Here is a 13230-nt window from a genome sequence, read left to right on the forward strand (position 1 = left end):
GACACAAGTTTTTCCAGAGTAGACACAGTCGGGTTTGGAGACACAAAGCAAAGAAACCTTTGAAATGCTCTACTTTTCCTTTGTTAGTTGCAAAATAACCAGCTCTTTGGGCTCTCACCACTCACGGGCATCTGGGAGCAGCATATGGGATTGCTCACGGCAGCAATGGGGTGAGGGAGGTCCTCGATTCTTCTGCTCAGCCCTCCTGTCTCCCATTAGCTGCCCAGCCTGCTGCCTGTGGGCCCGCACCACCACCTTACCTCTGACCCTCAGCTCCTCCCCGATGGGCTGGATCTCTCAGCCTCTACAACTTTGCCAAGATCCTCCTACAATACTCTTGCAAAGGGTCACATGCCCTCCTGACCTTAATGCCCCTTCCTGGCCTAGCTACACTGGACCTGCCCTTATTCCTCACCCAGACCACTTCCCTCTCTCTTGTCCACCGGGAAAACACCTCCTCATGTTTCAAGGCTCAGTTCACATCCAGCTTCCTCTGAGACTCCCGGCAGATGTAGGTGTTCCTTCTGCTCGCGCCCACACACTGCACCATCCCAGTGGGTCCCAGGCCGTACCTGTTCGTGTTCGGTCTCCCCTGTAGACTGCGGGGTGCGGGTGATAAGGGTCAGGGCCTTTGACTCATACGTCGCTGTATCCTCAGCAGCTAGGTCAACGTGGTTATGGAATGAATGGGAAGGAATCCTGTGCCAGGAATAGTTTGTGCTTAGCAATTTGAGGTGGGACACTAACCAAATGCTGTATTTAGCGCCTCTATTGTTCTAGAAAATATACCAACTTGGACAAGCCATCCCTATGGGGCCTGCTATCGAAATATTTTCCGAGCATTGAAAACATGTTAAATGCCACTCCCACACCGCCTCTGGGACCCCGGCCCCCAGCCCTTGCCCAGCGACATGGAAGAGGGCTCCCCCAGGTCCTCTCAAGCTGGCTCCTTCCCAGCATCTTGGTCTTACTGAGAGTGGGGCCAGGAACACAATGATTTGTAGGGTTCTTGCTAACAAATGATAGATGTCAGAGGTTTGGGAGCTAAGGGAGTCAGCTCAAAAGGAACGACTAGATGAGAAGCCCTACAAGATGTCTGGTGTTAAAGCCTGGTTTAGGAATAGCCTGGGAGCACGTGAAGGGGTAATGTGCCCGTGTCAGCACGCTACGCCTCGGGGCAGGCAGGAGAGGAGCATGCACGTGGCTGCTTGCCGTGCGGACGGAGTGGAACTCAGGCGTCTGCGTCTGAACCCCAGGCCCACTGACCAAGTCATGCTCGGGCGCCTCAGCTCCTTCAGGAGATGAAGTAAGTTCAGTTTGGAGCCCTTCCCTTAGCAGGCACGCTGGTGGCTGCTGGGCAGCCTCAGGGGAACAGCATGAACGGCTCAGCCCTGCAGCTCACAAGTTGTAGAGATGACAGGCCTCCTCGCTGAGGTCACGGCAAGACTTAAGGATGTGGAGGGGTGCCAGGGCCCTTGAAAGGTGGGCACCATCCGGCTGCCCTGCTGAGAAATGTGGGGCTGTTTTATCAGAATAACCCTCCCCCATCCACTCTCTCATCAAGGACTTGCCTCCGTGACCTCGAAGGCATGAGGTGGCCTTGGGGCAACCTGTGGGGGCTCTGTGCTGGCGTCTGTGCTTTTACAAAGGTCAGCATGGCCCCTTGCCCCTTGGGTCCCACTTTGGCCAGATCCTGCTTCACACTTGGCTCCAGGCTTGTCCCTCTCCTGTGCCTTGGGTTGCCCGGTAGGCAAGACATCTCTGATTTGGCCTACAGCCCCTTCTATGCAGACAGGGAGCTGCTCTGGAGAGGTGTGACGTGTGACGGTGACGTTTGACAGCAGTGCAGAGGTGAGCACCGGGTCCCTGAGCCCAGCTCTGCCAAAGGCCTTCTCCAGCCCCCGCCCCGAGCGCCACTGCTGTGAAGGACTTCTCACCCCCACACTCTGCAGGGGCTATGTGGCCAAGACCTGTGCCTGAGTTCTCAATTCTGCCAGCAAATGAACCCTAAGGCTCATTTGTATGGTTTGCTTTGTCACTTTTGGACATTTTCATCATCCTCAAATTGAAACTTAGCTATGGGTTATGCAAAAAAATATGTTGTGAGAGCAAGGACTCTGAGCTCTGCAGAGGAAGCCTTCTCCATATTCTGTGTGCCTGTATCCATAATGTCGCCATGTTTTCTTCTTGCCTTCCCCATTGGGCCCGAGTTCCTTGATGACGGCAAGGAGCCAGCCTTCCGTGTGGGGGCGGCCTGGTCCTGCAGCCCGCGTGGAGGGCGTTGGCTGCAGCATTGATGTGCGTTATTGTATTCAAAACTGACAGGCGCAGTCACATCCCTGGCTCAGATTGAAGGCTGAGGTCACCAGTACAAGGAGAACTGAGCCCAGTGCTAAATGAGGCTTTGAAGCAACAGGAACAGGTCCTTACCCTCAGGAGGGGATGGGGGCCCCCCACAAAGCACAAGGTGATCTGGAGGAACTCAATTTACACCCTTGGCTCTACGGGCTCGGGGATCAGCAGAGGGCGGGATAATCCCAGCTTCTCGAGCAGATGGTTTCTGACTACCGCTTGACCCAGTTCCCTCCCAGCAGATGACCGGCAGTGGGGCTGACAGCTCCTCCATCAGGGAAGCAAAATGTGGACCCTCCTCTCAACTCCTCTTCCCTCCTCCTAGCAGCAAGGGCACAGTGGCTTTTGCTTCTCCCCAGTGCCAAGTCAATAGGCAGGATGCTGTAGCTTCCCACAGACATGCAGACCTCCCACCCTTCCCCGAGCCCTATCCAGCCCAGGGGGAACTCACGGCAGGAAGGGTTGTATGTGGGCAAGCAAGGAAGCTACTATGAGGGCTGGTGTGGGGGCAGTGGGGAGCATTAAACCCTTCACTGGCTCACGACTTCTCTCATTCATTCAATCAATCAATCAACCAAGCACTTATTCATTAAGCTTCCCAGATCATCTGCCAGGTCTGGCATCAGACAGGGCCCAGAAAGCCTGGTCCTTGCCCTCCCAGAGCCTGAGGCCCCCGCAGGAGACAGACAGCTGAAGAGATAACAGCCAGGCACTGGGCTGAGGGGCCTAATCTGGCAAATAACTATTCAGGGCGCAAGAAGGCCATGGTGGCCTCCACCAAGGAGCAGACATTGGGCTGGGTCTCGAAGACTGAGAATGAGTTTGCCAAGTGGTTGGTGGCTGTAGTGACGGAAAGAGCCAGAAGACCAGAGCATGTGTGCTTGGTGGAACATGCAAGCAAAACCAGAGAGGTGGGTCCAGCCTGGCCCAGGGCCACCACACAGAAGGTGCTGGCCCAGTCCGTCCAGGAGGCAGCAGCACCTCCTTCCTGCCCAGGGATCACAGGCTCAGGGACAGGGCGAGGGGTGGAAACCGGAGGGCACAGAGCAGTGTGTCTGGGGGCTGGGAGAGAATTGAGCTCTGGAGAAAGCCCTAAGGAGGCTGAAGGGCTGCCAAATCCAGGACCCTCCTGGGCCCCTGCTTCTGACTTCAGGTCGGTAAACCCAGACCAGCTCCATTTTTGCCCCGCGGGAGCAACTCGGGCGCCTTCTGGTTGGTTCCTCGGATTGGGAGGGAGGGGGCGCTCGACCTCCAGACTTGCGGGCCTCGGCGGGGCTGCGGTCCGCGCTGAGCTCCACAGTGGCGCCGGCTGGCCCGAGAAGCTCGCTGTTGGGGGCGGGGTTGGGGGGAGGCCACGCTCCACCTGGGTCGTCCTGGGTTCCCCAATATCCTAGGAAAGCCAGAATGACCTCTCACTCCGCTTCCGCCTCGCAGTCCCGCCTGTTGCGGGGCGCGGCCGAGGTGGGTGGGGGTCTGGACCAGCGAGAGGAGAGGGTAGGGCCGTGTTCCTGGCCGGGGCGCTGCACCCTGTAGGCATTGCCGTGCTGCTCCACACCCAGCTGGGGGCGAGAGGAGGCACAGAAGAAACGGATTGCACTCGGGGTTCTGGACGGGGTTGGGAGTTCGGTTTCCATGGACAGCGCCTCTTCTCTGGCAGCCCAAGAACAGCGGCCCTGGAATCAGATGACTGGGTTCCACGAGGAGTTTTTAGCCAGGTTGCCTTGTTTGGGGCTCCCAACCAAGGTGCTATTGTCCCCCCCTCTCCAGATGAGGAGGTAGAGACCAGAAAGAGTGAAGACTCTACCCAAGGTCACTGCTACAAAGCTGGCAGTGGATGAGCCTCGACTGGCACCCGGGTTTTTCTGAGGCCAAGGTTTGCCAACTGGGGGTGGGGGGGGGGAGGGGCTGCTGGACACCTCGCCAGCCCGGCAAGTCCTGGGGCTCAGAGGCCTCCCTGCCGCGAGGCTGGTTCCCCGCACCATCGAGGAGTTCCTCTGGGCTCAGAACCTGCGGAGGCAGCGCCTGGCCAGGCCTCCAGCGGCCGCCGCCTCCGGCGCCCCTCCAGCCCGCGGGGCCCACGCCTCGCTCAGCGCGCCCGGGGCGCCCGGCTAGGGCACTGCAGCCCGGGAGCAACATCCACGGGCGGAGCCAGCCCGCGGCGCCCGAGGCTGTATCGCCGTCCCCGCCTCGCCAGGCCGGCGAGGGAGCACCCGGGAGGGCCGGGGGCGGCCACGGCGGCGGTGAGAGTTGCCACTGCTGGTCGGGGAGGGCGGCGGCAGGGATGAGGGCAGGGCCTGTGCGGCTGCGGGGAGGGGTCAAGCGCCAGGATCCGGGGCCGGGAGCCGGTCAGTGCCGCCCAGCGCCCAGCTGGGCGAGGGTCCGGAGCGCCCACGTGGTGGGAAAGTTTCGAGACAGCAAAAGTGGCCCAGCATTGCGGGGGTGGGGGGGAGGGGACAGGGCCAGCCCGCCCCTTCTCGCAGAGGCAGAGAGGAAAAAAGCCGAGCGAAGCGGGGGTGGGCGGGGGGAGCAGGCAGCACCGACCTGAACAGATTCCGCCCCCCCCCCGCGGCCCCCCCGCCCCGGGAAGCCGGAGCGGGGAGGCACGGACAGTCTCCTCCCGCATGGCCAGGACAAGACTCGCTCACCCCTCCTTTTTTTTCTCCTGCCAACGTCTATCTCAACGCGCGCGCACATACGGAGATTGTGCGGCTTTTTTTCCCCCTTGGGAGAAAAAACGAGGAGAGTAAAGGAAGAGGGCAAACAGAAGAACTCCTCCTCGGCGGGCTCTGCACTCTGTGTCGCGGCCGGGCGCGGGGACGCAGCCTCCACCCGTCCGCTCTCTCCCGGTCCTGCGGCTTGTGCCAGCGGGAGAGCGAGCTAGGGCACCGCACCCGGGGACGCTGCGAGACTTTTCGGCGCTCCAGCCGACATCGCCGCCGCCGCGGCAGGCGAAGAGACAGGGGCAAGAAGGGCCCTGCCTCCGCCTTGCCTTCCTCGCCCGGCGCCCCGCGCCCCGCCGGCCCCCGCAGGCAGGCAGGCAGGCGGAGGGAGGGAGGCAGCAAGGAGGCGGGCGGAGCAGAGGCCCCGGCGAAGCGCGCAGCGGCCGGCCCGCCCGCCGGTGGATGCGGCGGCGCCCCGGGAGCCTGGAGACAACTTTGCCGTGTGACGCGCAGGGAGGACTGCAGGGCCCGCGACCGGGGACTCCGCGCCGCCTCTGAGCCGGCCCGCGTCCCCCAGCGCTCCCAGCACTGCGCTCGCTCGCCGGCCCGCGGCGAGGACGACCCGCCCGTCGCCGGCCCTTCCTCGGCGCAAGGCGGCGAGGGCGAGGCGCTCAGGTGCCAGCGCGGGGCCCCGCCGCATCGCCCGCCGCAGCGCCGCGCCAAGCCGCGCTCGGCTTCGCTCCGGGAGCTCCGGAGCCTTCGCTTCCGTCTCGGCCAAGTTGCGTCGACCGGTCCTTTCGCCACCTTCCCCGCCCGGCGGCCAAGCCGCTGCTGCCGCTGCTTTCACTTCGCCCGGGCGGGGGCTGCGGGGCCCCGACGCGGAGAGGATGGGGAGAAGGCTGCAGATGCCGAGGCGCCCCGAGACGCCCGTGCGGCAGTGACCCGCCGACCCCTGCCTCGCCCCACGCACCTCTGCGGCCTCCGCGGCCCTCGGCGCCCCTTCCCCGCCGCGCGGGAACCCCCGCGACCCAGCCGGCCCCCTCCCCCTGCGAGCCTGCGGCGGCCCTCTCGGCGGGCGGGCGGAGGCCCGGGCGGGCGCGGGCGGGGGCGGGGGCGGGGCGGGGCTGCGCGCCGGGAGCCCGGAGCCCGGCCCTGCGCTCGGCTCGGCTCGCCTCACGGCGGGCACCCTCGTCGCCAGCGGCGCACCATGGACGGGCTGCCCGGTCGGGCGCTGGGGGCCGCCTGCCTTCTGCTGCTGGCGGCCGGGTGGCTGGGGCCCGAGGCCTGGGGCTCGCCCACACCGCCGCCGTCGCCCGCCGCCCCGCCGCCTCCCCCGCCACCCGGAGCCCCCGGCGGCTCGCAGGACACCTGCACGTCGTGCGGCGGCTTCCGGCGGCCGGAGGAGCTGGGCCGGGTGGACCGCGACTTCCTGGAGGCGGTGAAGCGGCACATCTTGAGCCGCCTGCAGATGCGGGGCCGGCCCAACATCACGCACGCCGTGCCCAAGGCCGCCATGGTCACGGCCCTGCGCAAGCTGCACGCAGGCAAGGTGCGCGAGGACGGCCGCGTGGAGATCCCGCACCTCGACGGCCACGCCAGCCCGGGCGCCGACGGCCAGGAGCGCGTCTCGGAAATCATCAGCTTCGCCGAGACAGGTGGGTCGGTCCCCCGGGCGGCCAGCCGTGGCCCTCGCTCCCTCCCCCACCCCCTTCTCCTCGCCTGCTCCGGCCGCCGCAGGCAGCGCGCCCTGGGAGCAACCTGGACTCCCGGCCCGACTTCTCGCCCCCGGCCCTGTGCGCTCCGTCTCGATTGCCGTCGTCTTCCCTTAGACAGCAGACCCCTCCCTCCTTCCTCCTACCCCCGCCGCTGTGCGCCTTGCCTTCCACCCCTGCCCTCCAGAATTCGGCCCCAGCGCCTCTGAGCGCGCGTCCCCCTCCCGGCAGATGCGTGCGGCCCTGGCTCTGCGGGCACTTGCTTGATGATTGCTTAATGTTTTTGTTTCCCACGACCAGAGTGTAGGTTTAGCAGTGTGGATGGAGATGTGTGTGCTTGTTGACATCCGTGGGCCGGAGGAGTATGTGTGTGTGTGTGTGTGTGTGCGCGCGCGCGCGCCTGCATGAGAGGCCCCGGGGCCGCTTCCATCGCGGGGCGGCGTGGGCTTGCCAGGATTGCTGAAGCCTCACTGGGGAGAGCTAGGCAACCTCTCTTCCGATTGTGTGGGCACCGGAATCGGGCGGAAGGCGGGCTTCTCAACAGGTCCCATCATTTACGCAGAGAAAGACGCGGCTCGGGGGCAGCCCCGTGCCTCTGGGCTCGCTTGGCAGCGGCAGCAGCCCCTCGCCTGAGAGCCGCAGAGTTCGTAGTTAACAAAGGATAGGAGTCCTTTCTGGAATTTTCCCCCGCTTTGGATAGCAAATTTCTACCGCTGGCTAAATATAAAAATCGAGAGGAAAGATTTTTCGGAACTTTAAAAGAAGGCGAAAAATGTGCCTGCGCTGAAATGCTGCAAGTGCTTTCGACTCCGCTGTCCTTTTCAGGACTTGAATGAGCCAGGCTGGCTTTTGTGCCTGGAGCTCAGCCCCATTTGTGCCGAGGGGACTGCAGAGAAGGTCGCAGAGGGGGAAGCCCTGGTGCAGGCAGGGCGGGGGTGGGCAGGGAGCCTGGAGGGGGAATGGTTGTGTCCCCAGGCTGTAAATGCCCCCCACCCTCGCAGGCAGCGGGCAGACTGTGCTGGTGCCGCCTGAGGTTGAAAAGGGATGAAAAGTTTTGCATGGCCGGGTGTGGAGAAAAGCAGAGACAATCAGGGGCTGGTTTGTGCTGAGAAAGAAATGCATTGCCGTTTTAGCTGTCCGACAGAGTCAGGGAGAGCTCGACATGCAATTAGAGAGCTTGGATTAAAAGGTGCATTGGGGCCCAGAGTAGAAATGTGATTCTGGAAGGTCGAGGAGGCCTTTTGGTCCTGGTGGCACAAAATGACAGCGGGGGCTGTTATATTTCTGGTCCATTTCACGGAGCCAGCTCTTTGACTTATAAATAACAGATTCAGGTCACAGGCAGCTCGTCCAAGACCAGCTTTTAAGGTTGCACTTTCCCCCATTTCAAAGTCAGATGTCAGTGTTGTTAGAGGAGCCAGGCGAGGCCTGAGGAGGGGGCTGGAGGGGCAGTGGTAGAAGGTTTGATAAAACCAGCCGTGGCCACACGGTTGCCTTGTTTGTTCTTCCTGCAAAAAAAAAAAAGAAAGAAAAAAGTAGAGATTGTCAGAGAGAAGAGTCACTGAAACGTAGGATGAGAGGGGAGTCGCTTCTGGGTTGGCATGGCCTTTCTTGTTGAGCTGAATTATTGAGAAAACTAACGAGCCAGTTCCCCTTTTCCTTGGAGATTTTGAACATGCCATGAACAGGGAGCCAGGGTCTCGGCAAAGGAGTGGACCTCAAGTTTCAATGCTGTGTGTCCTGTCCTTTGGAACTACTCAGAAAGGAGGGCTGCTCTTTGCAGCCTGCAGAGCACACGCTCGTGTGTCAGAAATCTGAGCGGAGCTCGTTGTTTGCAGTGGAGGTTCCACTGGGGGTTGGATCAGATCATGCTTAGGTAAACACTGGAAAGAGGCGGTAGTTGCCTCAGCTCGATTTTGCAATGCCCTGAGTTAACCAAAAAAAAAAAAAACCCTCTTTTGAAACATCCCATCTCAAAATCTTCGGTGCGATCCCGGTTTTGTTTTTCAGATTTCACAGATACCCATAACAACTTGTTAAGATCTTGGCCTCCTGACAAGTTCCTCTGTTGAGCTCTGAGGCTTGACAGTCTGTCTCCAGGGAGCCCTGGCCTGGGAGAGGTGAGGCAGGATCTTATAGGCCTGGACACTCCAGCTCCAGCCTGGGCTGTGTTTCTCAATGGGAAACGATTTCTCTGCCTCTCCCAGGTTACAGTCCCAGGCCCTGGCCCCAGGAGCAGTATTTCTGGTCAATAACTTCTTCCAGCTGCGTGGCGAGTTCGCATTCCAGCATCGTGCAGCAGAGAGTCTGTTCCCCCATTGCCTCGTGTTCTCCTTGAATTAACTTGGCCTGCTCTCCCGCTTCTCCGCAGATGGCCTTGCCTCCTCCCGGGTCCGCCTGTATTTCTTCATCTCCAATGAAGGCAACCAGAATCTGTTTGTGGTGCAGGCCAGTCTATGGCTTTACCTGAAGCTTCTGCCTTACGTCCTGGAGAAGGGCAGTCGGCGGAAGGTGCGGGTCAAGGTGTACTTCCAGGAGCAGGGCCACGGAGATCGGTGGAACGTGGTAGAGAAGAAGGTGGACCTCAAGCGCAGTGGCTGGCACACCTTTCCGCTCACCGAGGCCATCCAGGCCTTGTTCGAGCGGGGCGAGCGGCGACTCAACCTGGACGTGCAGTGCGACGGCTGCCAGGAGCTGGCCGTGGTGCCTGTATTCGTGGACCCTGGCGAGGAGTCGCACCGTCCCTTCGTGGTTGTGCAGGCGAGGCTGGGTGACAGTAGGCACCGCATTCGCAAGCGGGGCCTGGAGTGTGATGGCCGGACCAACCTCTGTTGCAGGCAACAGTTCTTCATTGACTTCCGCCTCATCGGCTGGAACGACTGGATCATCGCACCCATCGGCTACTACGGGAACTACTGTGAGGGCAGCTGCCCGGCCTACCTGGCCGGAGTCCCTGGCTCCGCTTCCTCCTTCCACACGGCTGTGGTCAACCAGTACCGCATGCGGGGCCTGAATCCCGGCACAGTGAACTCCTGCTGCATCCCCACCAAGCTCAGCACCATGTCCATGCTCTACTTTGATGACGAGTACAACATTGTCAAGCGGGACGTGCCCAATATGATCGTGGAGGAGTGCGGCTGTGCCTGACGACAGGGCCGCAGCGGTGGGGCGCGAGGACGGTCCCGGACGGGCTTCTTCCATCCCATGTGCGAATGGGGCGCATGGTGGGCTGAGTGTAGTCATTCCATTGGGCTGCCCAGAAGCTGCCAGGGTGAGACCTGCAATATTTTCCTACTGCTTCATGGAGTAATCAGTCAAAAGCAGAATGAGAACCCGCAACTGACATGAAATACTTTAAAATGCACACGTAGACACGCACAGCCAGACGCATCCTGCCACCCACACAGCAGCTTCCAGGATACCAGCAAATGGATGCGGTGACAAATGGCAGCTTAGCGACGAATGCCTGTCAGTTGGAGAGAATGGGGTGAGCAGCCACCATTCCCACCAGCTGGCCCGGCCACTCTGAATTGCGCCTTCCGAGCACACATAAAAGCACAAAGACAGAGACGCACAGAGAGCGAGCAAGCTCGAGAGCCACTGGGAGGAAAAGCAGAGGCAAGGGTGGGGAGCGTGCAGGCAGGCAGAGGGCTGCGTGACTCCCTCTGCTCGTGCAAGGCCTGCCATGCCTCAGCATCCCCTGGCTCAAACATGTGGGCTCCCTCCTCGCCTGGGATCCTTCATGCTGCAGGACCCGGAGAGCCTGTCCTTTCCCACCCGTGTAGAGGGAAGGAGGCCCAGAAAGGACCTAACCTGCCAGAGACCGTGGACCAGTGGCAATGACCATTTGACTGTTGCTTGGTTCCCTGGCATGACTTATATGTGTGTTTGTTTTTGGGGTGGGGAGGGAGGGAGAGGACGAGGGTCTTAATTTGATGCTTTAACTGATCACTAGCAGTTGACAGGTCATTCATTCCAATTGTATAATTGAAATGGGACTTTTCTACTAGATATGACCTTTTAAGTTAAAATCTGAATTGTTCTAAATGGGAAGAAAAAAAAGTTGCAATCCGTGCCCTTCACTGGGGATATTCCTTCGGGACTGGTTGGAGAGGGGTGGAAATGACCCCTAGGTGTGGAGGAGGAAATGGTGGGGTGGAGGCATTCTGGAGATGCCAGGGGTGAGGTGTCCCCTCAGCATGGGGCGAAGGAGGGGAGCAAGTTAGCTGGTCTTGGAGAAATGAGAAAGGCTTGCAGCTGCTTTGCAGACGTTGCCCATGGGGGTCCCAGCTCCAGCTCTGGCCCCTGCTCGCTCGCCCGCCTGCCCGCCGGCCCCTCCTAGCACTTGCAGACATGCCTGAACGCACACGATAGAGCACTTGCCCAGCCGCGTGTGTCCAGAAGTGGCCCTTGGCAGAGCACTGAGCTTGCTCACCCCTGGGTGTCCAAGTGCCACGTGAACTATGCAATTTAAAGGGTTGACCCCACACTAGACGAAACTGGACTCGTACGACTCTTTTTATATTTTTTATACTTGAAATGAAATCCTTTGCTTCTTTTTTAAGCGAATGATTGCTTTTAATGTTTGCACTGATTTAGTTGCATGATTAGTCAGAAACTGCCGTTTGAAAAAAGAAGTTATTTTTATAGCAGCAAAAAAAAAATACAGTTAAATGTATTATACATAATTTTGGAACCAAAGAGGCCAACAGATCAGTTTTAATTTTTATTAGATGGTGAGGCCATCTTATATGAGGTAGACATTTGGAACAATCCCTTGAGTGGCCTACCAGCATTTCAGGGTATAAATGGATTCTGTTTATTCAGTTTGATGTGTCTTTTCTATCCTTACACACCCAGAAGGTAGAGTAAAAGTGACTGTGATAGAATGCAGGTGTGTATCCTTAAATCCCCGTCTTTATGTTTATTTAATAAAGCTCCCCTTAGGTTCTGTTTCATAATAATTTAAAACCAAACAATTTTCCCGTAGACTTGCTGTTAAAGTATTTTACGTTTGTGTACAGTTTAAGAAAATAAAGGATTGAGTGCCACGGGCCTCCTGCCTCGCGTGGTGTGTGGGGCCGCGGCGTCCGGCGGGAGGTGGTGGCCGGGAGGAGCGCGAGGCCAGGTGTCCAGCTTTGATGCCAGTTGCCTGCATGGCTCACTCCCGGCACTCTCTGAGTCCTTGTCACCAGCACGGATGTCAGTCAGAGAGTCTAGGAAAAATGGCAGAAGATCAAAATGAAGGACAATTAGCAAATTCATGAATTACACATTTGTTTACCCTCCTAGGCCCAAGACTAATTATGTTTCACCAAGGCCGCATGTATTACCATTTGAAAGTGCCGATGAAGCCCTGCTCCTGGAGGAAATGCAAACCCTGGGGAACGAAGGCCACCTGACCTCCGTGCCCACCTCCACTTAGACTGTAGGTGACTGCAGCCCAGGAGAGGCTGGTGTCTGGGGATGGAAGGATCAACAGAAACCAGGCCGTGAGGATGCTGATTGTCCTTCCCTACGGAGATTGTAAACTGGCGGGAGGTGGTGGTGATTTTAACAGTGACAATGGTCCAGCTGTGCTGCAGGTATGACTTGAGATGCCCACGACGTGCTGTGGTTGCACAGCCTTGGTTTCATGCCTCTGTGGGAAACGATTTTAGCTTGCTTTTCTAGAGTTTGCAATCTGAGGCTCAGAAAGAGCTTGTCTGAGGTCACACAGCCAGGCAGGCACCCTGGGCATTTGAGCCCAGGTGCCGTGGCTGGTCGACCTGTTCCGCTGGGAGGACGGCAACCTAAGTCCTTGCCTTTCTCCGAGGTCCTGCAGGGCCAGTGGGGCTGCTCCTTAGGTTTTGGGTCACGTGGTCTTCCCAGAAAAATCACAGGACAATGGGGCATGTGGGACTTTCGGGATTATCTAGCCTCATTAAGGTAACAGGGGGGAAACTGAGGGAGACTCCAGGCACCTGGAAGGGTATATCTCAGTTGACAAAGCCAGCTGGCAGCCCGAGGCAGCCTCTGGCCTCTGTCTCTTTCCCTTCTTTGCATACCCCAGAGCTACTGCTCCGCCAGGCTTTTGTCCTGAGGGGTGGATTTATTGATCTGCAAAGTCCTGAGACGGTATAGAAAGTAATGGGGGCGAAGAAGAAAGTTTCGTAAAGACAGGCCTGGCCTGGCACTTTGAGGTGTGACCCACAGTCCACCTGCGCCTGGCTCTGCGATGGGCTGGGCCCGGCGGCTTGTTGCTCCAGGCCCTCAGCCGAGCCCCCGCCTCGCCCCTGGCCCAGGAAGTTCTGCCCGCAGCAAAAATACCCCCACTCCACTCTGCTTGAAGCCCCCTTGCCCCTCCTTCCTTCTGTCCCTCCCTTCCTTCTTCAGGTGGCCAGGCCGTTAGCCTCTGACAGGACCCGTGGGTCAGGCAGGGCCAGCCAGAGCCAGAGGCTGCCATCACCACCCGCCTCAGATGTTTCTACCACCCACCCGCTGTGACTCCTGAGAGCCCACTGTGC

At 59.4% G+C, this 13230-nt stretch overlaps 1 protein-coding gene across 1 annotated transcript; it reads left to right on the forward strand.

The window, feature by feature from the left end:
• The first annotated feature begins 4819 nt into the window (after positions 1 to 4819).
• Positions 4820 to 11780, forward strand: INHBB (inhibin subunit beta B). Its single transcript, XM_014858010.3, has 2 exons — positions 4820 to 6667; positions 9096 to 11780. The coding sequence occupies exons 1-2, from the start codon at positions 6220 to 6222 to the stop codon at positions 9869 to 9871; spliced, it is 1224 nt and encodes a 407-aa protein (XP_014713496.2). The 5' UTR covers positions 4820 to 6219; the 3' UTR covers positions 9872 to 11780.
• The last annotated feature ends 1450 nt before the right edge of the window (positions 11781 to 13230 follow it).

The sequence above is a fragment of the Equus asinus genome, chromosome 4 (assembly GCF_041296235.1).
Source record: "Equus asinus isolate D_3611 breed Donkey chromosome 4, EquAss-T2T_v2, whole genome shotgun sequence".
Lineage (NCBI taxonomy): Eukaryota > Metazoa > Chordata > Mammalia > Perissodactyla > Equidae > Equus > Equus asinus.